The 26030-nt window shown below is 61.1% G+C and overlaps 1 protein-coding gene across 20 annotated transcripts in view; it reads right to left on the minus strand.

Annotated features, from left to right (window-relative positions):
• The window catches only part of JAKMIP3 (Janus kinase and microtubule interacting protein 3), a 90874-nt gene that overhangs the window by 16696 nt on the left and 48148 nt on the right, over positions 1-26030 (minus strand). For 6 of the 20 annotated variants that reach the window (XM_043475169.1, XM_043475166.1, XM_043475170.1 and 3 more), the window contains exons 4-20: positions 21251-21466; positions 19800-19919; positions 19135-19281; positions 18772-18903; positions 17644-17679; positions 16292-16351; positions 15335-15466; positions 14869-14997; positions 13931-14014; positions 12877-12939; positions 12520-12618; positions 11963-12061; positions 11720-11779; positions 8567-8632; positions 7392-7619; positions 3270-3473; positions 1750-1824 (exon numbers count right to left, since the gene is read on the minus strand). In XM_043475169.1, the coding sequence (XP_043331104.1) occupies positions 1750-1824; positions 3270-3473; positions 7392-7619; positions 8567-8632; positions 11720-11779; positions 11963-12061; positions 12520-12618; positions 12877-12939; positions 13931-14014; positions 14869-14997; positions 15335-15466; positions 16292-16351; positions 17644-17679; positions 18772-18903; positions 19135-19281; positions 19800-19919; positions 21251-21466 (1950 nt within the window). The remainder of the gene's footprint in view (positions 1-1749; positions 1825-3269; positions 3474-7391; positions 7620-8566; positions 8633-11719; positions 11780-11962; positions 12062-12519; positions 12619-12876; positions 12940-13930; positions 14015-14868; positions 14998-15334; positions 15467-16291; positions 16352-17643; positions 17680-18771; positions 18904-19134; positions 19282-19799; positions 19920-21250; positions 21467-26030) is intronic. The other 14 variants (XM_043475176.1, XM_043475175.1, XM_043475174.1 and 11 more) reach the window with 14 other exon arrangements.

Here is a 26030-nt window from a genome sequence, read left to right on the forward strand (position 1 = left end):
CTAACTGCTTTTAATTTACAAATAGTTGTCCGAGCTCCTATGAGTGCCACAGCCTCCTCCAACTATTACTTGGAGCCCCTGGATCAGACATCCTCACTATGAGGATTAGGAGAATATGTTGCCTCACCAATTTAGGGACAATGCCCCTTGTCAGCTCGGAAGCAGTTATGGAATGAGATGCCCCTTTTCCCTAGGCAACATAATTCTCCTAAAAGAAAAGGGGGGAATGAGAGAGTCATTTCCTAGGCAGGTTGATAAGAAGTCTAGGGGTCCCCAAGGAGAGAGAGGTCTGGGATATTCAAGGAGGAAAAAAGGACAAACTTTTTTACTTTTTTTCCTCTACATTCCTTAGGATTATATAACAATAATGTATCCTGCCTGAGGACAGTCTTTGGATTAAACCCTCTGGCTAATTCTGTTATCTTAAACATAAATTAAGGGAGTAGGTCTGGTCTTTACAAGGATGTATCCTGCCTGAGGATAATCTTTGGATTAAACCTTCTGGCCAACTCTGTTATCTTAAAATGTAAATTATGGGAGTGGGTCTGGTGAGGTCTTTACAACCTCCAGATATTCTTTGGATTCATTGGAGAGTATATAACTCCATTGCTAACACTAGCAAAGGGGGTACTCTTTTGCCCCTTCTGATGCCTATGTCAGAAGCTTTTTCTATCTCCTTTATACTTTAATAAAACTTTATTACACACACACACACACAAAAAAGATGCAAAAGGAGGCAGGGACTGCACCGCCTCGAGGCTGTGCACTGCCCTCCCCTCCCCTCCCCTCCCCAGCACCCTGCCCCCACCCAGCGCCCTGCCCCCACCTGTAGGCACCCACCCAGGGGGCGGGCACGCCTCCCCTCCCAGGTTCCTTTCTGCCTGGCAAGTCGTGCCCCACCCACAGGGCTCCAGGGGCCTGTCACAGGCTCGGATTTGCCAGTTACCACCAAGACTGTCCGGCAGATGGCGGCAGAGTGCCCACGGAAGGGGCTGGTTTGGTCCACAGGAGGGTGGGCAGGGCCGGGGCGGGGAACCAGCTCCAGGGGCTGCGTGCAGAGGGGTCGCCCACCAGGCTCCTCTGTGCCCGGGGTTTCCCAGGCCAGAATATGGAGTGGGTTGCCATTTCCTTCTCCAGGGGATCTCCCCAACCTAGGGATTGGACCCACATCTCCTGCATTGCAGGCAGGTTCTCTACTGCTGAGCCACCAGGAAAGCCCACTAGAAGCCACTGAAACATCCTAAGTCACACACACAGAAAATTTAAATTAAAAATAAAATAAAACATCCAACTGTCCTAGAACTCAGGGAACCCCCCAGGAAAGAGCCAGGCTTGTCCCCATGGGCACTCCATCCACCCTGGATGGGCACTCTGTCCTGGACTCACAGAGCCAGGGGTTGGGGGAAGGGCTGGACAGTCCTCCCCGACCCCAAGCCACATGGCCCCAAACCAGCTGTACCCCAGCACCCACGGCTTCCCAACTCAGCAGCCACAGTAAAGCACTCGCACGAAAGGGCCCCGGTCGCTGGGCCACAGGTATCTCCGAAGCTGGGACACGGAGGCTGTGAGAGGCACGGTCCCGGGGGTGGCATGGCTGGGTCATCAAGGACAGGGTGTTCCCAGACCCCGTGCCCAGCCCCTGGCTTGGAGCCTCTTTCTGCCCGACGGCACCCCAGCCTCAGACCAGTGCTGCGTGACACCAGGAGCTACCGCCCGTCTCTGAGAGTCAGCCCCGAGGTTCACACTGACCTTCCTTACCTTTTCCTCCAGTTCCTTTATTTGTCTCTTCTGGGCTTCTATTCTTTCTTCTAATTCTTTAATTTTCTGCAATGTTCACAGGAGGAAAATCCTCAATAACCAGAATATTTGGGAAACCAAGTAGGAAAAGATCCCTCAGGATTTTCACTCATGCACTTGGCGGGCAAATCCCACAGAGCAGCCGTCACACCAGCTGCGGGGAGCAGGTGGAGCCTTGGGCTGCCCTCCCCATCGACTTCTGGGGCCTCAGCCGAAACGTGCCTGCCTCAGTCTCTCTGACACAGCCTTTCTGAATCTGCTCTTAGCGCCAGCAAAATAGCAGGCACCCCCCCACCCCTTCCCCAGCCACATTCCCACCTCCTGCACCTTCAGATCACAAATCACAATGCTAGAGCCCAAGCAAACGGTAAGGGCTGGATTCATGGTCCTTCCCAGACGTCGCGACAGCAGTCCAAGGAGCAGACTGAGGGTCGCAGAGCCAGTCACGGGGAGGACTTTGCCGGCAAGGCTGACCCCACAGTTGGAAAGCCTAGTCTTCATTGTGGTGCACAGAGTCCGTCAGATGGACACGTATGTCCATGCCTGACCAGGATGCCTGGCCTGGACCCTGGATGCACCTAGACCCTGACACTGCCCATCTGATGGGAGTGAGGGGTCCTCACACTGAACACTTTGGATCTGACAGCAAGGGTCTTGGTAGCCAACAGTCCTCTGGTGAGACATCAGCCCTGACACTCACAGGACACCTGAGTTCACTAGTTTATCTGAACACGGAACACAGCCACGAGGCTCCTTCCAGGCCACACCACACACACAGGGGACTGGAGGCAAGTCTTACACACCAAGGCTGCTAGTCTGCCAGGGTCCCTCATCCCCCCTTAGAAATGAACTGGCCAGAAAAACGGACTGGCCACACTGGTCCAAGGGCCCCAAGCGCCTGAAAGTCAGAAGAAGGTTCCCAAATCCCAGGCCCAGGAACTGCTCACTGTCCCCCAGACAACACCTTCTCTGGATCTTACCATTGAGGGAGGAGCCAGGGAAGAGACTGGTATCGGGGTCCCAGAAGGGGTATGTACCACCCAGAGGCCTGGGCAGGACAGCCCAACAGGCTGGTCTGGAGAGACAGGCAGTCTGGGAGGAGGGCCCCCCGTGGGCAAGGCTAGTGGAGAGGATGGCCCCTGGGCGCATGGGCACCTGGGAGGGCTCGGCCAGTGGAAAGCCCTGGCCAGGAAGGTATGGTCCTTGGAGTAATGGCCATCAGAAGGCGAGGCCACGAGAAGGCCTCCGCCAGCCCGTCACCCTGGCCCCGTGGCGCCCCGCCCCTCCCAGAGGCCCCTCCCATAGGCTCCACCCCTGGCGCCACGCCCCTTCCATGGGCCCCGGCCCCGCGGCGCCGCGCCCCTCCTGTAGGCCCCGCCCCCGCGGCGCCACGCCCCTCCCATAGGCCCCACCCCGCGGCGCCGCGCCCCTCCTGTAGGCCCCGCCCCCGCGGCGCCACGCCCCTCCCGCACCTGCTGCGCCAGTTGCAAAAGCTCCATGCGCTCCCGCAGGATCTGGGCGTCCCGCTCGCGTAGCTCGCTCATGACCTGGCGCTTCCACTGCTCCACCGCCACCCCGAGCTTCTCGCGCTCCTCCTCCGACAGCAGCTCGGCTACTTTGGCCCCGGCCTCCTGCTGCAGGGCATCGTACAGCATGGCTTCCAGCTCCAGGATGTGCTGGGGGCGGGAGGGGACTCGTCAGGCCCCGCCTTCTTCCCTGAGGACTGCCTGGGGCCGAGGCACCCCGCCTGGGAGCCAGGACACCTCCGGACCAGCCCAAAGAGGGGACTGCTGCCTCCTGGACCAGTTAAATGATGTTCTGGAGGGCGGAGCCAGTCCAGGAGTATTTATGTCAAGACCATCCCTTCCATGCGATGTTTAAGGTGCAGTGAAACATTAAGGATTTCGGGTCAGCAGAATTCAAAGCTGCAGTAGGAGGTCGGCCAAACAGGCCGTGGACTGGGCAGGCGTCCCTTGAGGAAAGACCACAAAGGCTTCTTCCTTTGCTCACAACTTCACCAAACCCTGGGCTTCTGAGTCGCTAAAAGGAGGAAGGACAGTCCCCACGGGTTTGTCTGCAGTGATGCAGAGGGGCCAGGCTGTCAGCTCTGTGGCCCCAGTGCTGCCTGTGGGGATGACTCCTGCCCCTAAAGAAGCGTCAAGTCCTAACCCCTGGAATCTGTGAACACGGGTCATTTGGAAATAAGGTCTCCATAGATGTCAGCCAGCGCACCTGAGGTCAGACTGGGTTAGGGGCCTCGATCCACTGACTCATGACCTCAGAAGAAGAGGGGATTGGTGACAGTCATTGATGATGAGGGGAAGCCAGGTGACGACAGAGGCAGAGACTGGGGTGGTGTGGCCACAAGCCCAGAACAACTGAGGCCCCAGGAGCTGGAACAGGCAGGCGGGCCTCCCCTGAGTCCTCTGACAGGGCGTGGCCAGGCCAGCACCTTGGGGTCAGGCTTCGGGCCTCCAGACTACGGTGCATACACCTGCCCCACGTCTCCTCCCTTCTGTCTGTCTGTCTGTCCTCCCTGCTGCTTGCACACAAGGCCTCGCCTTCACTTCAAGCCCCCGCGTGCCCAGCCTCTGCCTGCCTCACAGCTTCCTCTCCTCTGTCCACGGCACAGCTAACGACGCCCCGCCCGCAATGCCTGGGTGTGCTGCACTGGCCTAGGCTTCACTGCACGAAGCCCTCCAGCCCCCACTTCCAGGCAGCAGGCACCCTTGTCAGCCCTGGCTCACGGTGAGGATGCTGAGGCGGGCTGCAGAGACCCCTGGGCTGGACCAGCTGCACAGGGCCTGCTGGGGGAGAGCAGGGTTCAGACATGGGGGGCTCCAGCCCCAGCCCTTGCACCCCCCGGGGGCTCATCATAGAGAGCCTGCTAGGCTGCTGCTCCCCTTTCAGTCAGTAGGTCGTGTCCGACTCTGCGACCCCACGGACTGCAGCACGCCAGGCTTCCCTGTCCCTCGCCGTCTCCCAGAGCTTGCTCAATCTCCTGTGCTGTCAGCAGGCACCAAAACACAGACCTGGTCATAAATGACTGAGGACCCAGCAGTTCGACCTGGAGCACTTTCAAAGCTTGTTCCTCGGGAAATTTCACAGATACAATCTTGAAATAACCACATTCTTCCCATCAAACATGTACCCTCCCAAGAAACGGAACATTCCCTGTCATATCAGTAAGTAAGGATGTCACAGTCATCAGTGACTGCAGTCCTCCAATGTGTGCCGGCGAGCCCTGAGGAGACTCAGGAAGGGAAGAACGCCTGCCATCTAGCAGCCATCAGCCTGCAGCCGCTCCCCGGTGAGCCCCAGGGAAGCTCAGGAAGGGAAAAGCGCAGGACACCGGCCCGGCCCGGACAGCTGAGGTGCGCGTGAAAGGAACGGCTGCAGTGAGCCCAGACTCTCGCATCTTCCCATACACAGGAAGGCACTAAATTCCTTAACTTGGGTCATCTTGTTTTCTTTACTTCACAATAATCTTTTGATGTTCAGACTACCTGCTCTTTGTTGCAAAACTGAATCTGCCTGCAATGCGGGAGACCTGGGTCTGATCCCTGGGTTGGGAAGGTCATGTGGAGAAGGGAAAGGCTACCCTCTCCAGTATTCTGGCCTGGAGAATTCCATGGACAGTACAGTCTATGAGGTTGCAAAGAGGCGGACACGACTGAGTGACTTTCACTTGCCTCCTCTGAGCTGTTCTCTCAGGGTCACTTGAGATGCTGCCTCCTGGGCTTAAGTCCTAAAAGTTTCCACTGAATAAAACATAACTGTTAATTTTTAGGCTGTGACTATTTTTCAGGTCAACATTCCTCACAAATGAATGTTTTCTCTTCAGGCAAAATGACTACTGGACGTCCTTTTGGCTGAGTAGACATTTTAGGAAATGGGGGGAAAGAGCCCTTTGTTAATGTTATTGTTCTTGACAGCCACAAAATCAACTGTCCCCGGTCAGCTGTCACAGCCAGCTCACACCACACATCAGCTGCCACTTCTTAGAGCAAAAGAGCTTAGTGCGTTTAAGATAAGCTCCGGCTTTCAAATAAAGGCAGCTGAGTGTGGGGCTTAGCTCTCACTTCACAGTGACTTCACCCCCAGCCTGTGGGCAGAGATGGTGTGACCTTGCTCACGTGATGCAGCAGCTTGAGCCACGGCCACCCAGATGCCCAGAACCCGGCTCTGTGCCCAGGGCCTGCCCCAGAGTGAGGACCGCCCTTCCCCCTGAAATCCCAGCTGTGGCTCCGGTGCTTACAGCAGGGGGGCTGTGAAAGCTGGCAGGCATCCCTGCCAAGACATCCCAAGGTGGGTAGGTGCCCCCTCCTGCACGGGGTTCTGTGAGCGGCAGATAAAATGGCTAACTGTCCAGCAGGAAGTGCAGGCTTAACTCCAGAGTCAAGAAAACCAGGGTTGGGAACTTTCCTGGTGGTTCAGCGGGTAAGCATCTGCCTTCCAATTCAGAGGATGCGGGTTCAATCCCTGGTCAGGGAACTGAGATCCCACATGTTGTGAGGCAATGAGAGAAGCCTTCCAGCAGCAACATGGGGAGCCCGTGTGCCTCAAGGGGTACCCAGTGAGGCCACAAGAGAAAAGAAAGAGAAAACCGGGGTGGACAGCACAGCATGCAGCCTTCCTGCCAACACTGCAGAGAGGGGGCCCCGGACGACGGCACACGGGGAGCAGCCCCGACAGTCTTCCCACGAGGGAGGACCCAGCGTCTCCGTGGCCCCACGGCGTCCCTCGGGGCTGTGTGACGGAGCCCCCACCCACCGTCCCAGGGTGACGCTTTCTGCTCCTCCAGCCACCGCCGTGGGCCACGTGACAGCACCCACTCACAGCGCACTCCACTCTGAAGGCGGGGGACAGAGGCCCACACCGCCGGGAAGGACCGTCCGCCCGCGACTCTGACCCACAGGTGCGCTTACGGCTGCAGAGGGAGCACGGGCCCCGCTCCTGTAGGAAGCTCCCCTGTTGAGCCCAGTCTGAGGCGCTAAGTGTGACATTGATTCGGGGGTTGCCTTGAAACAGAAAGGCTGCCTGAGGTGCATGAAGTTTCTCCCCACGTTCTCCAGCTCACTTCAGTGAGGGCTCACTGACGCAATGGAGAGAAGAGGCTCGGCTCTCGGGGTCGACCCCACATGGGGCCTCCTTTTGGGTTTGTCTGGGGACAGGTCTCCTGCAGAGCAGGTGGGTGTGCAAAGGGCAGGTGAGCAGCTCGCGATGCCGGTGGACAGGGAGAGAGGACGGACAGACACTCAGCTATGTTCCTTTCATTCATAAATGCATCGTTTCAATAAATCCTGTTTTCTCAGCTCAATTCAAATACCCACTGACCTCTGCTCATTTGCCTGTGCTCCTGGGGCCAAGGCTGGCCAAAGGGGCAGTAAGGCGCCCTCAGAACTCGCTGGGCAAGGGCTCTCCAGCAGGAGAAATTCAGAGAGTGACCTCAAGCCGGTCATACCGGGCGCAGGCCCTTCCCAGGCAGGTCTGAGTCCACGTGGCCCCTGAGACACATGCTGGCCGCGGAACACCTTCCCCGTTTCTGCCCAAACCCGCACGGCCGGGCGTTCCACGGGCCTTGCTGTGCTCACCTTATGAGCCTGGTCCAAGCACTGCTTCCGGTAGTCTAGCTCCTCATCCAGGTAGCCCTTCTGCTTACTGAACAGCTCCTGGAACACAAGGGGACCCGCGTCTGGGCCTCGTGTGTCGGACGTGGTGGCACGGGGCTGCGGGCCCAGGCGTGCACCCACCTTCTCACTTTCCAGGTCCACCATCTTCCGCTGCAGGGCCGACTCCGTCTCCTCGATCTGCTGCAGCCACTGGGTACAGACAGAGGGTCCCAGCAACCATGAGCCCCCAGGTCACCACTCAGTCAGCAAAGCCCACCTCCCCAGCTCTGGGGAGACAGCCTGGGGGGAGGCCGCCCCTGTCCTTTCTGCTTTTCCTCGGGGAGGGAGGGCTCAGCCCCTGCGGGAATCAGGGCTGGGCAGGCATCATGGGCTCCGTGTGCCCAGCATGCAGGCCAGGCCTGGGCCCACCCCACAACCCCGCCTGGCGTCCAGGGAGCCTGCCCTCCCACACCCCCGGGAGAGGAGGGGTGTCAGGCGGCCTGTGCTCCCAGGAGCTGGCCTCTGAACTCCTACTTATGGGGACAGGCCTCCATGCCCTGCTGGAGGCCTGTGGGACGGGGGCGCTCACCGCAGGCCTACCAGCGGGTTCTGGCTACAGGTGGGGCGGGGGCGGGCAACCAGGAGCAGGCGGGTGGTCCTGGGAGCAGAGAAACTGGAGGGCGGGGAGCCGGGTGGGCGGCCCCCAGAGCAGGGTCCCGGCAGGGCAAGCAGAGGCAACAAGGTGAGCGCAGCACGGCCACTGGAACGCTCGGCCGTGCGGGTTTGGGCAGAAATGGGGAAGGTGTTCCGCGGCCCGCATGTGTCTCAGGAGCCACGTGGACTCAGGCCTGCCTGGGTAGGGCCTGCGTCCGGTGTGACCGGCGTGGGCTCACTCTCTTAATTTCTCTAACAGACCCACCATGACTTCGGCCTCTGGGGAAATCGGGGCAGAGCTGGCCTTGGGGAGACATGCATGGTGGGTGCTGTCTGACCCATGTGTGTGCCCAGGCCTCCCGAGCAGCCAGGTTTAGTGGACCCCGCCCCCCCACTGCCAGCTCCCATCCCAGCCGCTGGGGGCCCCCCCTCCCAAGGAGAGCACCTCCTCTGAACTGAGCCAGAGAGGGACCCGGCCCTCCCCCGAGCGCGTCCACTGTTACCTTCTCGGCCAAGGTCAGGACTGTCCTGGCTTGTATGACGACCACTTGCTCCTCGTTGGTCAGATTCTGCATTCAAGAGCAGAATTCTCATATGATCAGAGGGAGTGCCTTCTGGGGTGGTGAGTTTTGGTGACGGGTGCTGGGTGGGGCGGGGGGGGTGACAGGATTTGGTGGGGGTGGGTGGAGGGTGCTCAGTTGGGGGGTGAGTGAGGGGCTGGGTGGGGGGCGTGGGTGACGGGCGCTGGGTGGATGAGTGATAGGGTTGGTGGGGTGGGTGATGGGCGCTGGGTGGGGGTGGGGGGTGGGTGACGGGCATTCAGAAGGGGTGGGTGGGGGTGGGTGACAGGCGCTGGGTGGATCAGTGATAGGGTTGGTGGGGTGGGTGATGGGCGCTGGGTGGGGGTGGGGGGTGGGTGACGGGCATTCAGAAGGGGTGGGTGGGGGTGGGTGACAGGGCTGGGTGGGGTGGGTGACGGGCGCTCGCAAGGGGTGGGTGACCAGTGTTCAGTGGGCATGGGGGAGCTGGGGTCACAGCTAAATGTCACTGTCACGAACAGGCCCTCCTGGGAGGCTCTAACCCCCTTCGCTCTTGGCCTTGCTGACTCCCACTGAGCCCCTGGCTTGTCCCTCTGGCCCTCTCACTGCAGGCGACCACGCCTAAGTGGCCAGGGAGCAGGATGGGACGGTGGGTGGCAGAAAGAGCAGCCAGGCTTCCGTACTCTGTCCGGATTCTTACTCAAAGCCAGCTCTCCTCACGTGTGGCCTGAATTATTAAAGCACCGCTTACAAATGTGAAGCAAAGATCAGACATCCCTGCTGCTTTGCCTTCTCCCTGCGTGTTTTATTAATGCCTCATCCCAACGGGCCCACCAGGGTGGTCCTTCTGGGCAGGGTGACCCTGGCCTCGGGCTGGCGGGCCTCCTCAGAGGGTGTCCCACCTGCATGAACACCAGGGGCTGGAGGGGACAAGCTGGGCTGTCCCCAGGGCTGGGCCCAGCCGGGGGCCGCCGGGGGGTCATGGAGAGCAGAGGCAAGTGGCGAGGAGCCTGCCGGGGTCACGGAGTTGAGGGCGGCCCCCACACCCCAGAACCTGCCTGATTCAAGGCCATCTGCCCCGAAAGCCCTCCTGCCTCTCTCCCTCTGCAGCATGGGGTCACTCACCACTGGGGGCAGGGGTCAGCACGGGTGGGGGCTGGTGGCCAGCTGCTGGGCACAGAGGCAGGCTCTGTGCTCGGGCATGCTGCACCCTGACATGCCGTGGTGCTGGAGCTGGGCGTCCCATCCCTGTGGCTCCAGGGAGGCTAGCCAGGCGGTCCCCTCCCCGCCAGGGCAGGCCCGGTCTGAGGGGTGGGACTGGGCAGGGGGCTGCAGGGTGACTGAGGGAAGCCACCAGCATGTGGTCAGACCAGCCTGAAGGGCTGGCGCTGTGCACAGGGTGAACAGCCTGGCCGGGCCCCTCTTGCTCCCCCAGAGGTGGCTGCGACCTGGGCCCTCTCTGCCTCCCGCAGTGACCCGTCCGCCCTGCCTGCCAGGGCAGCAGTGGTGAGCCCAGCAGGGGGGACAGGTCTGTGGTGCCCCCGCCCGCCTCTCTGCTCCAGGCCACAGGCCCCGACTCCTAAGGAGACCAAGGTCTGGGGCTCAGGTGCCCTGTGGCCAGCGGGAGGCCGCAGCCTCGCCAGGAGTGGCCTGGAGAACGGTGGCCACAGCCTCCGCGTGCCCTGGCCAAGACGGTGACGGAGGCAGGCTGTCTCTGTCCCTGCCTGAAGTGTGTCCACATGCACAACGTCAGACCGGGGGATGCCCCATGGCCCCTCAGGAACCACCGAGGGTCACTGCATAAAACTGGCAGTGCGTCCTCTGTCCCCGTCTCTGAGGCCACATGACGGCTCCAGGGCGCGTGCCCCTGGTGCTCCCGGGGGGCAGCTGCGGGGCCGGGGGACTGGGCCGGCCTGGGCTCGTCCTCGAGGGCCAACACGGCAGCTCTGAGCCCCTGGGTGGTGCCCTCTGGGGCCTCAGTCTGTCCAGCTGTGAACTGAAAGGCTCCCCGGAGCCCTTGGCGGGGCTGGTACTTGGGCTGAGCCCGGAGCCCACGGTGACGACGGCCATCCTGCTGTGGCCCGCGGCCTCCGCTGCCCGCAGCTGAGGTGGAGCGAGGGGTCCGACCCGGGGTGGGGGCGCGGCAGGTATGGCCAGGAGCGCCTCCCTGTGGAAGCCGCCCCACCCTCCCCCCTTCCTGCTTCCCACCTAAAGGGCGGAGTGGGGGGCAGGGAGGAGGGCTTCCTATCCGCGCAGGGCCCTGAACACTCAGAAGGTGCTGGGAGAACTGGCCCTGAGGATGTGCAGAAGTACCTGGGTTCTGGTATACACGCGTGAGTGTGAGAGAGTGTGTGTGCGCGCGCGTGCGTTTTTTCCTCCATCTCTCCCGTGAAGTGCACCTGTCCTAGTGCTTTGATCTCTCTTGAGAACAGTGAGCAGGATGTGGAGCCCAGGGTGCTTCACAAGGAGACTGAGTACTTATGAGGGGACATTCTGGGGTGTGGGCGGGGCCCTCTGCCAGCACAGTTGGTCCCCCCTCACCATCGGGCAGGGGCGTAACAAGTACAGGAGGGGGCGTGGGGGGTGAACAGGGAACAGATGGAAGGGTGGCGGAGGACAGACGATGGGCGGAGGGTGGACGGAGGGCGGACGGAGGGGTGCACTCATTCAGCAATTCCCATTCTTTTGAGGAATTCACTGTAGAGATCAGGACTCTGCCCTAAGTGAGATTCGGAGATTATTCATAGGCTCTGCCCCTCCGCCAAAACTAGGTGGGAAGCCCTGAGTTCCAGCAGTCTAAGTCAGACAGGCCTGAGTGACTGAACTGAACTGAACGCAGCCCAAGGACCCCCAGCCCCCAGCCCCACCAAGGAGGTGGAAGAACTTCAAGACTGAGAGGGGTTCAGAAACTGAAAACACGGGGCCAGAAGCCTCACTGCTGGAGGAATCGGGAACACTGAGAAAGAATGGGATTTCTCTTGAACGCCAGAGAGCTGGTGAGCAGCTCTGGAGGCGGAGCGCGTGGGGCAAGGGCTGGGCACTGCGGGACTCACAGGGGCCCTGGGCCGTGCAGGGCGGCGCACGGGGAGGCATGCACGAGTCAGGAGAGCGACCTACACTTACGGCGTTGTCCCCCAGCAGGTCCAGCTTCTTCATCAGCTCCGAGACCAGGATGTCCTAGAAGCAGAGAGACAGCCGTGCTGGGCCAGGCGCTGGGGCAGGGTGGGGGGGTGTGGGGGGTGCGTGGGGGATTGTGGGGGACGTGTGGGGATGTGGGGGGCGTGTGGGGGTGTGGGGGACGTGGGGGGCATGGAAGCATAGGGGGGCAAGGCAGGCAGGAGGGCGGGGCCAGGGCGTTACCGTCACGCCTTCTGCCTCGCAGTACGCCTGCAGGGGGCTCTTCCCGTCCACGAAGGGGGTGTGGTGGAAGGTGATGGCCGGCGACTTTCTCTCCCTCTCCTAAGACAGACAGCAGAAGGCTGGGCACACGGGTGTCCCCTCCCTCCTGGGAGGGCAGTGCGGGGCCCCCCGGGGACACCGTGAGAATATGAAGTCCACTGAACACAGTCAACGTGGTCTTTGTGAAAACGAGACCCTGGCTGCCGCAGCACTGGTCACGCCCTTTGGACCTGCCCAGGGGACAGCCTGAGTGGACGCTGACGGGAGCGACAGGGGACCTCCGAGCCCAGATGGCCCCTGGGACTGGCTCCCGCCTGGGAAGCCCGCTGTCTGGTGCCCCGAGGGGCTGGGGCAAAGGGAGGTCCTGGAGCTGTGTGCGGATGCTGCTGCTGTTTTTTGTCTTCCTCCAAGTGACAGGGCGGGACTCACAGCCTGGGTGGCAGCGGCTCGGGACAGCTCTCTGCCACGCCCGCCCGCCCCTGCCCCCCACCCCATCCCCGGCCCCCCACGCCCCACACCTCCAGCTCCAGGATCCGGAACTCCAGCAGCTCGTTCTGGTCCTTTGCATCCTGGACGTCGTGTTTCAGCCTAGCCTCTTCGGTCTCCATTTGTTTAATCTGTAAAACAAAGAACAGGAGGCACCCTGGAGGTCACTGGAGGCCAACCCCGCTTCCCTGACAGCTGCTGGCGTTGCAGGGACAGCTGCCTGGCCCAAGGCCCCGTCCAGAGCCCTCCCTCCAGGGTGAGTCCACAGAGGGCCTTCCAGTAGAGACTGGGTGGGTCCCCAGCCCTGGGCAGCGGGTGGGGAGGTGGGGATTCCTGCCTTTCCAGGGAAGCAGCCGGCCTCTCAGACAGACGGGATGGGGCGGGTGTACCTTTTCCACCAGCTCCTGATTTCTCCGAAACAGCGCTTGCTTCTCTTCAATCCACTTCATATCCTTGAAAAGGAAATTGAAGCCGAGAAATAAATGCAATGAAGGATACAGCTGTGACTTACATCACGATTCAGCAGGACAGAGGACATGATGAAAGGACTCAACATCCAGCTTCCGAAGTAACCAAGAGTGGAGCGCCTGTCCCGTGGCTGATGAAAACCCAGGTTCACCTGTTTTCTTGGAGGGTCTCAAATAGAAGTGGATGGCACCCAGGCTTGTGTGAGCCAAGGCCAGGCGCCCACATGGACGCCACAGGCCCAGGGGACCCCGACACGTAGCCAGCAGGAGCCAGGGGGTTGAGCTGGCGTGGAGAGGACAGGTGCGGTCCTGGGTGACCGCAGGGGCCTCCGCACCGGACTCGGGGCCTCGGACACTCCGGTGAGGTTGTGGCAGCGAGGCCAGGCAGTCACTCAGGCTCTTGCCCTGTCTGTCCGTCCAGCCGTGCACCGAGCAGTTGACACCCCAGGGCCTCTGTGGGTCTGCGCTGTGCTTGGCTGTGAACCAGGCCGTCTCTCACCCGCACCCTCCCAGCCCCCAAAGACGTCCTCCGGCCTCATTCTGCGTCCAGCTGCAGCTGGACCATCCACAGGTCAGGGGGTTGCTCAGAGACCACAGACGGAGGCCCTTCCCTGGGATCTGAGGAGCCCAGAGGTGCTGGCAGTCCCAGGGACTGAGGGGAGTGATGACAAAGCCCTGCGGCCTGGGCTCCCGGCCCTGAGCAAGGAGGTGGATGGGACTTCCGGTCAAGCCCAGAGAGGCTTGGTCAGGAGAATTCGTGCCTCGTTCCGGGCATACTGTGGAAATCTTCCAAATACACATTGCTCCCGCCTTTAAATCTTTTACTGAGGTGTGATATATACACAGCAGAGGGAGCTGGGGAGCGAGTCTTCAGTGTGCAGACGAGAGTCCTCACCCACATACACAACCACAGACCACCGCCCTCACTGGGGGCACGGCAGCCCAGGGGCCCTCGGGCCCAGGCCCACGCGCTCACCTGCCCCTGCTCGGCCAGGGCCTTCTCCAGGTCCTCGATCCGTGCCTGCGACCTCTGCACGTCCGCCTGCAGCTGCTCACGGGTCTGTAGGATGGGAGGAGACATACATCAAACTTTCCCTAAGAGCTAAGCGGCCTCCTCAGACCTCACTTCCAGGACACTGTCTGCCAGCAAGGAATGCTCTGGAATAAAGGGAGAACTTGGAGGCTTAGTGACTTCGCTTAGATTACAGGGGATGATCTGTGCGTTCATTTGGGGGATTATTGGGGAAATCCTCATTTACAGGATGAAAGAGGAGGCTTGAGCAGTTGGGTGCTGGCTGAAGGGGGTTGGCTTAGTCCCGGGGACGACAGAGCTAGGACACATACAGCCGGGTGGCTGAGAGACCTGCCCGGCACAGCCCCCAGGCACCTCCCTTCCCTTCTGGAGCCTCCGGCCGCCCTGGGTTCACCTCCTTTCCCGGACTTTGCTTTCCCTTTCTTCCCCAGAGTCCGTCCTCCTTTAGAAGCCCTGGGCTCCCTGTTGCATGAACGTCCCCTGCCCAGCCCGCCTGTCCTCTACAGGCTCCGCCCTCCCTGGAGTTCACTTGCTGTCACAGGGGCCAGGCTGCAGGGCACTTCATCTCCATGGGTGCCCTGGTTCCCTGGGAATGGCTTTCAGGACAAATGGATGAGAGCGGTGGGGCCGCCAGGCACAGAATGTGAGATGCCTCAACTCAGGAGGTCAGGGCAGCCCGCCCCGGCCTGGGCCCACCCGCTGCCAAGTGACCGCCAGAGCGGCATCCCTGGGGCCTGACCGTGACCGCGGGAGGGGAGGGGAGGGGAGGGGAGGGGAGGGGAGGGCCTGGCCCGGAAGGCGCACGTGTCCCTGCCGAGGCCAGGGGGCAAGCGGGGAGCCCGGCAGAAGCCGGAACGTCGTGGAGTGGAAGTCAGTTAGACCTTAACTTCTCGCTCTGCGTCCAGCGTCCCTCCGACCTGCTCCTGCAGCAGCGCGTAGGCCCGCTGCAGGGCCTGGTACTCCATGGTCAGCTGGCGGAACCGCAGCTCTGTCTCCTCCTTGGCCATGCCCTGGAGAGGCGCACGGAGACACCGGTCAGCCACACCTCTGCCCAGGGACCCGGGACACAGGCCCTGACCCCTGGGGTGAATGGCCGAGCTGGCTGCTCAGGTGAGCCTCTCGGGCCAGCAGTTGGGGCCAGGGACTCAGCTGGGGCCCCCTGCCAGCCAGGGGGTCCTGACCCTGAACCCTGGGTGCTGGTGCCCACCCGCTGCTGGGTGGTTCAGACTCCCCCCTTGAGAGGGTGGGAGTGCTCTATACCACTCTGCAGAGGGGACCCAGTACAGTGATGTGAAGGCGGACAGGAACAGCCAGGCAGGCCTGTCCTGAAGCCCCATGGGAGGTTACCTCCTCCAGGTCGTCGTCTGGGGTGCATGGGGTCTGGTCTGTCCTGTCTGTTTGGTAAGAGATGGAAGAACCGTCGGACTCCAGAGAAGCCTCTTCATCATATCCAAAGAAGGTCTCCACGACAACCGGCTTCTGACCAAAAGGGACCGTGTTAATCCAAACCCGGACCACTGGCTGGCTGAGCTGCCAGCTCCGTAGAGGCCTCCTCTGCTGCCCAGCTGTGGGGTCAGCTGCCTGACTGCCCCCCGGTGCACCCGGTATCTATCCTGGGCACCCTGGGTGTCTATCCCCCGGCACTGCTCAGGCCCACCAACCTCGACCAAGGCCTCCACTATCTTACCTGGGCTGGTAGAGGGCAGAGTAGGACACGGCCCTCCTAATGGCCTTTCTAGGGGCCATACAAGCCTGTATTTGTGCCTAGGAGTGTCTACAGGCCTGTATGAGGATCACTGTTGGTTGTTCCAAAACCAAACCAAAAAACGTTATTTTGTAAAAGGCAGGATACAAGTTAGATCCTTTCGGAATATTCTGGGAATGTTTCCCAAATCTCATTTAATAAAAATCACAGGTTTATCAAAAAGAACTGTGCCTCAAAGAAACACCCCAGGTCTATCAAGTTCTCAAGGGGCGCAGGTCTGCTGGGGAAGGACACAGGGAGGCCGCCTGCAGTCCTGGCTGGATGCGGGCACCAGCGGTGGGAGGGCCAGGCCCGTGGATAACTCCTCCTCCTTGTTATTACTGTCGTGGACCCACATCTCTTCTTGGAAATTTAAAGGAAACCAGGTTGGGTTTTTTAATTTAAAGTACAAACAGAGTACTCGCTCTGGGTCCTGTTTTGGTTACTTCATAATAACAATTTTTAGAAGTAAGGAAACCATTTTCTCTTCACCTCTGAAGGAAGAGTTTCTTTCCTGTTAAACGACTTTTAAAAAATACATATTTCATGTACTCGTTTACCTTGGGGAGTTTCGCCATTTTCTTTCTTTGTTTCCGGTATCTTAAAAGCTTATCACGTTCCTGCAAAAACCAGTTGAGGAGATTTTTTGAGTCGTTGATCGGCTCTGCCAGGTTTAAATGCACAGGTTAGTATTTCCGGGTCATCATCTGCGTGGACAGGGTGGTCTCAGGACCAGCCGGTGGTCCAGTGTTGACCAGCTCAGGGCAGTTTGCTCTGAAAGTTTGGATGGTGCATCTTCCCAGCCTGGGCAGGAACAGGAATGGAGGCCTGGGTGTCTCTGAGCTCGCTGTCTGGGGCTTCCTCCCCATCTAGGGTGGGGACCCTGTGGGGCAGGGGGTTGAGGGGCACACACTGAAATGGAAATTTGAGGACAGAGGGTCCAGCTCTCTCCACTCGCCCGGAGTAGACCTCTACAGGGTGACGTCCACACGGTGGAGACAGACCTGTTCTCTCCAGAGTGCCAGGCTGCGTTTGTGGGACCATGCAGGAGCCAGCCAGGCCGTGGGGGCCGGGTGCCCTGGGGTGGGAGGGGAACCCAGTTCTGAACCTAAAAAAAACACCTGGGACACTGGCCGTTTCCCTGGCATCTGTGCAACCCTAACGGGTGGGCTCTCTCGGTTACCACGGCAAAGTTTCTGCGCAGGCAGCACTGGGACCACGGAGCCACCCCGGCCCGAGTGTGCCGCGGCTGCTTCCAGCTGCACCAGGAGGGACCATAGGCAAAGTGGCCCCGGAAGTGGGAGGGGCTGTAGGAGGGGACACAGGGAAGTGGGCGGGGCTGTAGGAGGGGACGCTGAGGGAATGGGAGGGGCTGTAGGAGGGACGCTGAGGGAATGGGAGGGGCTGTAGGAGGGATGTGAGGGAGTGGGAGGGGCTGTAGGAGGGGACTCTGAGGGAGTGGGCGGGGCTGTAGGAGGGACGCTGAGGGCAGGGGGAGGGCTGTAGGAGGGATGTGAGGGAGTGGGAGGGGCTGTAGGAGGGACGGTGAGGGAGTGGGCGGGGCTGTAGGAGGGACGCTGAGGGCAGGGGGAGGGGCTGTAGGAGGGATGTGAGGGAGTGGGAGGGGCTGTAGGAGGGACGCTGAGGGAGTGGGCGGGGCTGTAGGAGGGACGCTGAGGGCAGGGGGAGGGGCTGTAGGAGGGACGCTGAGGAAATGGGCGGGGCTGTAGGAGGGACGCTGAGGGAGTGGGCGGGGCTGTAGGAGGGACGGTGAGGGAGTGGGCGGGGCTGTAGGAGGGACGCTGAGGGCAGGGGAAGGGGCTGTAGGAGGGATGTGAGGGAGTTGGAGGGGCTGTAGGAGGGACGGTGAGGAAACTGGAGGGGATGTAGGAGGGATGCTGAGGGCACTTACTAACACGCTCTTCACGTAGCCAGCGGTCTCCAGGGTCTGGAAGAGAGGAGGCACCTTGGAGACAGGGGCACAGACCTTGCCCGCACAAGCCCCCAGGGTCCCGCCGGCCCCCAGTCTCTCCGCTTCCCTATGCAGATTCCCATGGCTCTCCTCAGACCCTTCCCTGAGAGGGCGGGCCTTCCCTGGGCTTGGTCCTTCCTCCCTAGGCCTACGCCCCAAGGGGGAGAGCCGTCAGAGGCAGGGGTGGGGGTGCATTTGTAAACAGGGTGGTTTCGTTTTCCTCTTCCCCTCACGCATTCCTATTATTGAGGGGATGGACAGTCACTGGCCATTGAAGGGACCAGAGCACTGACCTCAGGCCTCGTCGGAAGGCTGGGTGGCCAGAGCCCATCCTGACCACCGGGTGGGAAGTGACAGAGAGCGCCGCCACTGTCCTCTCCTCAGCAGCCTCCTCCCCGCCACCACCAAGGGCACAGAACAACCCAGGCAGCTGGTTCTGAATTGGTCTGACCTTGGAGTCGGTCTGGGTCCCACAGAGGACTAGGAGATGCCCTAATGAGGGTAACTGGTCTGAGGAAGGACTATTGGAAAAGCTGTGCTGGAGTGGGGGAGGCAGGAGAGGGGGACGTAGATGGAGGTTGGGTTCCCAGAAAGACATGCCCACACCCCATCCCCAGACCTGGGGCTGTGGCCTTGTTTGGCAATGGGGTCTATGTGGCTAGGTTATGGATCTTGAGAGGAGACCATCCTGGGTGGGGGTGGGTGGTGCCCAGAGGAAGGCGGGGCGGGGGGGGGGTGCCGGGAGGATGGCTGAGACCAAAGGGACGTGACTGGAGGCCATCGGAAGCTTCCTGTCCTCCCCAGCACCCCTGGCAGGAGCCCGGCCCTACCCCACCCTGACTCTGGATCCCGCCTCCAGCGCTGTGAGAGGCCCAGGGTGGACACAGGTGGTGTTGCTGCTCTGAGAGCCCCAGTCCTGAAGGTGAGGGAGGGGAGGGATTAGGATGGGCAGGAGCCAACCCCTGGGGAGAGACTCTGCCCGTGTCCTGGGTGCAGGGGGCCCTGTGGGCTGCAGACTGGAGTGGGTCGGGAGCGGGGCCAGTGGTCAGGGTGGCACCCAGCAGTTACCTTGGAGAGCTCGTCTATGAGATGCTGCTGCTCAACAATCTGCAACTTCAGGAAGTCCACCTCCCGCTCATCCTGACTCTGATCCAGGTCGTTCAAGGAACTGGGTCTCCGTATGATCCCTGCTCTCTGCCTCTGCAAACCAGACAGACCACACAACATGTGAAGTGAGGGGCCTGACCGCTGAAGGGCAGCTGGGATCTCCTCACACCGGCTGCCTGTATCTCAGAAGCTCTGTCACTGGTCACCCCCGGGCCTCCCTGCCGGCAAGCTCCCAGCCCCACAGACGCCCGGGAGACCAAAGCCTTGATCTTGCTATCAGACCTCACGTAGGAGAGGCTAGTTACACGAGAGTGGGCTCCTTACCATCTCTATGTTCTCCTGGGTGACAAATTTTAACTTGTTTTCCATCCGACGTAAACTGTGGGACAGATCTTCGTTCTTCCGAGTGAGGCGTTTGTTTTTGTCCAGCAATGGCTTGTACTGACTTTCAGCTTCCCTTACACGCTTTAACTGAAAGACGAGATTAATTATATATTACGATGTTTAAAAGCACCACAGAGAACCAGCAGCCTCCAAACAGAGGTGGTAAAGCAAGCAGAACAAGCCTCGTGTTCCGCGGAGGACAGAGGTCTGGCGATGCACTCTGCTTGAAAGAGCTATGGGGAAACAGCCCAGTCTGTGAGCCTTCCGCCACCTGGGAGAGCTCATGTCCCAGCAGACAGGTCACTGGGGAATCTCTGTGGCCATGAGGACTGACGGTGAGGGCGCCACTAGCAGGCGAGGTCCTCACACGTCTCAGATAACACACAGAACAGGGACACGTGCGCCAGCGACACAGGGCAGGGATCAGCCAACCAGCGCCTCGGCCCGTATCTGCTCCCCTACCTGCTGTTGTTGATAAAGTTTTATTGGAAACACCCTGTCACCATCACTCTTCTTTCCCACGGGAACCTTTGGAAGTGGATGCCCCAGCTCCCCCTCCATGGCAGACACAGGCCCACAGAATTCAGAGGCCCGAGGCCACCCACCAGCTCGTTCCGCTCCTCTGACAGCAGGGCATTGCGGTCCTCGAGTTTCCGGATGATCGCGCTCAGCTCCGCAATCTTAAGTTGGAAACGCCGAGCATCCTTTTCATCCAACTGCTGTTCCTAAAACAAAAATCAACTGCAAATAACTGTTCATAGACAACAGACACAAAAACCATGGCAAGTCCCAACACACCACGGAAACCAAGGCACTTCTGTGTCACGATGGCCCATGATTCTAATGGCTGGGGGCACTGCGGGCTGCACGCTGGGGACAGAATGCAGGAGCCGACATGTTCAGAGTACGCAGATGTGGGGGCGAGGGCGGGCGGACGCAGATGCCGCAGGTGGGCGAGACGCTGAGAAAACCCAGAAGCCAGCACCATGCTTCATGTGGCCACTGCCGGCTGCAGCTTTAAAGGTTGGGGGGCTGCCCTGCACTGTAGCGGGGGGTCTCATTTTCCTCATATTATAATGTGAGCCCAGGAAATGATGTTCAGCTTAAAACTTTCCAAAGTGGGATTCCCAGGAAGAGTGGTCCCTCAAATTGAGCTTCTAAAGGTCACTTTGGGAGCCACTGGAGCTTACTAAAAAAAATATCAATGAAAACATTTTGATCTGGCTTCAGAATCTCCGGAGTTAATGGGATCTGTCGGGTGCCAGAGCTGGTTTTAACCCAGTTAAGCCATTACATAACAAGATTGTAAAATGTCATGCTCCATTCTTGAAAGATCATTGCCCTAGGGCTGGCTCGGCTCAAACGCAGCTCTGTCCTCAAAGCAAACAGACGCGAGTCCAGGAAGGACCAGGGGACGGTTCCTCATTCAGCAGGTGCAGGAGAGGCCAGGGGCCGACCCGGAAGGACCGTGTGGAGGGCCCGTGGAATGTAGACCCCTTCCAGACTCCCGGGACCCCGAAGAGGGCTCTGAATGAGGAGCAGTGAGAGGAGATGGGTGGGGTCACAGCCCCACGCGGTCACGCAGCCTGAGGCATGGACAGTGGCGTGCTCACAAGGAAAGCGGGTGCCGGGCAGCTGGTCACGAGCACAGAAACCACGGCAGGAGGGTCGGCACCAGCGGAGGACAAAGCCTGCGTGCGGTGATGGAGCTGCCGGGCCACCTCCCCCAGCAGCAAGGGAGGGCCCCTTAGCCACCCGGGGCTGGTGGCAGAGGCAGCACAACTGGAAGCCTGGAGCTCGAGACCCATGGGGGGGACCAGGGGAGGGCCAGGCCAGTGCTGCGCTGCGGCAGCAAGGGGGGAAGAGAGAGACGTCTCCGGGCCCTCTCAGCCAAGCCGGAGAAGTCGAGGGTCCCCCTGGCCTGTGGGCTGCCGACACGGGCAGAGTCCCCGAGGCTTGGGCTCGGGACTCCCCAGGGAGCTGCCCATGGGACCACGAGCCGCGTGCGGGGCAGTCTGGGCTCTGGGTCGGCCGGGCGAGCGTGGGAGGTGCTTACAGGGCTTCCCGAGTGGTCTGAGGCGTCTCCTGCACCGCTTGCATGAGGAAGCTCCCGCCTGGGGCTGCCCGGGTGCCGGTCGGTCTCTTTGACCTGGGACAGCTGCTCGTCTAGAGCCTCTTTTTGGAGCTGGAGTCTCTGAGCATGCCCGGCTTGAACCCCTAACTCTCTCTCCAGCACGAAGACTGCTCTGTCTTTAAATTTTATCTCCTCCATCTACAAGCAGAACAGAACACAATCACACACGCAGGCAGGTAAGATGCAGTTACCACAGAGACAGGCAGAGTGACTTGAGCACAAGCATCAGGAGGGACCCCCGCTGAGCAGCCCTGCCGGCCTCTCGGGCTCTGAGACCTGAAGCAAGGCCTGGACTGAGGCGCGTGTCCCACGTCCAGGCCGCTCACGACTCCCTGGCTCCGACCAGGCGGGGCTGGCTGAGGCCTCCTTCCTGGACACTGTACACCCCTGCCCAGTCTCCCGGGCTCCTGGCAGGACTCCCCTCTCCCAGCTGGCCTGCAGGGGCTAATCGGTCAGTGGGGTCCACAGAGGCCACCTCTACGTCCTGCCTTCTGCTGAGTATTGGGAGGAGCAGAGCCACCCCGGCTTCCCCATACCCCATCAACAGGATGAGCAAGGTTCATGTTAAAACAGGCAACTGTGGATGTGGAGGAAGAGGAGGCCCTCGTGGCCTCTGTCTCTCTGCTCTGTGGACACCCGGCCCGGGAAGGCTGGATGGTGCATGGGGCCAATATATGCGGCCTCCTGCACCGGCCTCTCCTGGCTCCGAGGTGTGGACGGAAGGCAGGGTTCTGCCCGACTGCAGGCAGAGCCACATTTTTAATTCAGCTTCCTCTAAGCTAAGCCTTGGGTTGGGGGGTGGCCCCTGAGCCAGGAGGATCCAGACTGGCAGGGGATGGGGTGCCTGGGGCGTCGGGTGGTGGTTGGAGGGGTCCGCAACCCCTTCCATTCTCCCTAACGTGCTCAAGCTCCTGACAGCGTCTGGCCCTTCCAGACACAGCTGCCCCTGCCTCCAGGCCCCTCCTGGAGGCCACAGAGCCGTCCTTGAGCGAAGGGCAGGCTGGCACCCTGGAGGAGGAGCAGGCAGAACGGCCCCCATGCCACCCGTTCTTGAGAGACAGATGCTGGTGCTGGGGATGTCCAAATAGCACCAGATTTACAAGAGGACTCGATTTAAGACACATTCCACACAGCAGAGCAGGACAGGCTGTGCTGCCGCTTTGCTTGCTGAGCAGGGTTTGAATAAGTTAATAAATCAGCCATCTGCTGAAGTCAGCTTGGAACAAAGAGTCGCCATGTCTAATTAGCCCAGATCACAGAATTCACGGCCAAGCGATGCGCTGAGCAGAAGAAAGGAAACCGTCAGCCGCTAAACCCCCATTGCCCGGAGCACAGGGTAGAGTGTAGAGAGGAAGCCCGGTCAGTCAGCAGAAACCAGCAGGCTGGTGACAATGTGACCCCGTTAATATGGGGCCGGCCTCACATTTAGCCCTTTGCCCAGACCCCTTGGAAACGTCTCTGTTCCTTCGTCAGGAAGCATGAAAACAAGGGTCTCCACGCACAGTCCCTCTCATGTCAGTGATTTCAGCAGATGGTTTAGACCAGAAAGATGACTTCCAGAAGTCATCACATGCGCCACGTAACATGGTCAGGTCAACCATGGAGCTCTGTGATCCGCCCACAGCGGGGATGTGCACCAGCTTCCCCCAAGGGCGGGGCTGGATCTCGGAGGATGGAAATAGCTCTGAGATCAGTGTCCGCAGGGGCCTCGTGCTCAGCGCCTCATGGTGCCCGAATGCCGAGGCTCTCAACCCGGGGCATGTTCCTGCATCTCCCGCTCCTGCTGTTTAGACTCAGAGGCCTGTCTGTGGAGGAGGCATGGGTGCACAGCGGGGCCGGCCAGCTAAGGGGGGATGCACTTTGCCACATGAGGCCCCCATCTCACTCTGGGGGCAGCTTCCAGCTCGGGGTGCAAATTCAAACCCAGGTAACGGGACGGCCAGGGAAGGCTCAGCGGGCAGCCCCGCCTCTGGGGGCTGCAACCCTGCACACGTGGCCCCCTTCCTGCAGGTCTTCCTGCTGCGCCCAGTCGGGGCCGTGGGGTCCTGGAGGGCAGGGCTGCAGAGAGCGGGGGTCATGCCCCGTCCCTGCCTGTGTCACCACCCACAACCACGTCCACACCCAGTGGATCCCGCCCTCCCCGGAGCCCAGGACGGGGCTTCCAAAGCTGACATGGAGTCGATCAGGACAAGTCAGTGGGTCCCGGCCACCTGCCCTCACCTGGACCACAGCAGCGGCTTCCAGTCGGCCTCCCATGTCCACTCGTGCCCCCACCCCCGGCCCTGAAACACAGCCAGAGAATCAGATCTCACCACTCCCCTGCGTCCCCGGGTACCAAGAGCAAGATTCAGAGTCCTTGCTTCCACAGGGGCTGCCGGGCTCCCCCAGCCCCACTCCCTGTTGTGTGGGTATGAAAACCGGGGGGGACCCTGGGACGATGGGTCCTGAGAAAAGGGGTGCAGCAGGACGTGGAGGCAGGAGCACCGCCCTTGCCGGGGGAGAGGCGCCCTTCTCAGACCATCACTGCACCCCCAGCATGGAGCAGGTTCAGGGCGGGTGCGGAGAGCCGCGGGGACCCTGGGACCCACACTTACCAGCACCAGGTGTCCGTGAAGCGCACTGACTTGGTCTGACCACCGCCCCCCCGAGCTGAGGCCGCCTCCAGCTCCTACGCCCCACGACGCCCATCGGGGGTCACCATCAAGCCCAGCACGGCAGCCCCCGCCTGGAGACCCTCCCTCCCCGGCTCCGGAAAGGTGAGCACACACCTGTCCCGGGAGGACCGCTCCCCAGAGAGCGAACAAACAGCAGAGTGTGAGGCAGCGCCTGGTTTTGCCTGTCCTTCTTGGGTTTGTAGAATTTTTAGTAGCCATCTGAGCTGATATTTTAGTGAGTGCCCGACAGACATCCCCTCCTGATTCCGGAACGACACAGCTCAAAGGTGCCCGAAGCTGCTCCTGGGCTGAGTCCCGCCCCCTCCTGGCCCACAGCAGGCAGCCTGGCCTCACAGCGGGTCACCAGCCAGGTGCGGGCGGGACGCAGGGCCCGTGCCTGAGCTCAGCGAGCAGGTCAGAGCGGACGGCTGACTCCCTTCCACTTTGATAGGAGCCAGCCCCACCCTGGACCAAGCTCTCCAGGGACACTGTGCAGCTGCCTGGGGCTGCCTGAGGGTCCAGACCCCACTTTTGTAAAGTCCAGGGAGCCGGGTGGCAGTCGTGGGGTCTGTGAGAACAGCGGGCCTGGCCTCACCTGGGGTGTCACCTCCTAAGGTCCCCTGGTCGCTCTGATGTGAGCCCCACGGAGAAGCCCCAGGGAGTCCCTTCTGCAGGAGGGGCCAGCTTGCAGCCCAAGGGGCCTCCCGGGTTCTGTCTGGGTGTGCTGGCCGGCTACCCGTCCCCACCCCCCCCACAGCTTCAGTCTGAGACCTCTGTGCCCTGACCTCCGGCCAGCACCCAGCGTCCTGGGGTCAATACAGGGACCTAATTGTCCACAGCTGGCCTGGCTCCGTCCAGTCATCCCACTCCTGCTCAGACCTGGCCCTGCGGGGGCTCAGCCTCAACCTCACCAGGGCCAGCCCACTGTCTGCTGGCTCTGTGATGTGGCCATAGATGATCACAGCCTCCCCCTCAGACCCTGTGAGCTGTACCTCGGAGACCCCAAACAGGCCAGAGCCCCAGGGCGAGGGCCAGAGGGGCTCGGATGAGCAGGCGGGACCCAGCCCGAAACGCCAGCCTCACTGGCCACACTGCTGCCTGAGAGCCTCCTGCTTTTGGCCACTTGGGGGTTGTCACGTTCTTTGCAAAGTGGCCGCTGCATGTTGAGGTCCGCTCTCTCTGGCCCCCTCCCTGCCAGGCCAGCTGCTGGCACGGCCATCCAGGCGGGCTCCCTGCCCCCTCGTGCAGGAATTCAGCCCCGGGTTTGCTAGCTGCAGCTCTCCAGGCAGAGTCCCTGTGCTTGGGGTGCCGGCCACATGAGGACACGGAGGCCCGGGCCTCCCTTCACGCTCCTCGGCTTTCCGGTCAGGCAGCCCGCGGCCACCACGCTCCATCCTTGGGCTGGGCCACAGCAGGGCCCCGGGCTTTACTTGGCTGCGGCCCTGCGTGAGCACTGGCCGTTGCACAGCTGTTCCCGGCCTGCAAGTGCCATCACACAACGGATTCTGAGTCCAGTGATGGGCAGTGCCAGGGACGGGGAGGAGGGGACCGTGTGTCCCACAGGCCAGTGCTCCATGGAGCACCAGTTGACCCCTGACCTCCCAGAGCCACGGGCCCTCCTCCCAGGCCCAGGGAAATCGTCCCCACCCCCCGGGAGGGCCTGTGCCATAGCCCTGGAAATAGCAACGCTTGGCTTGATGGTTGTAAGGAACTGCGATTATCAAACATTGTCCGAGGTGGTCACAGCCAGTTCTCTGCACAGGTGTCCCTGAGACCCCCGATGCTGTCGGCACGGTCACCCCCAGTGAGGAGTCAGTGGCCCTCACTGCATGGCCGCCGTCCGCAGCTCTGGGTCCATGTCCCTCCTGTGGCCCTAAGCCCCCTGACCCCTGCTGGCCCCGCAGGTGGCTCGGGGCGGGGCCCTGCCCCTGCACAGCCCCCAGCCTGCTCCCCCTCCAGGCCAGGCCTGACCCAGGCCGGCCTCTGGACCACGTTCTCCACCTGCCACTTCCACCCCCACTCCCCCCCCTTTCCAGTTCTGCCTTCTC

The sequence above is a fragment of the Cervus canadensis genome, chromosome 8 (genome assembly GCF_019320065.1).
Source record: "Cervus canadensis isolate Bull #8, Minnesota chromosome 8, ASM1932006v1, whole genome shotgun sequence".
In the NCBI taxonomy this organism is placed as follows: Eukaryota; Metazoa; Chordata; class Mammalia; order Artiodactyla; family Cervidae; genus Cervus; species Cervus canadensis.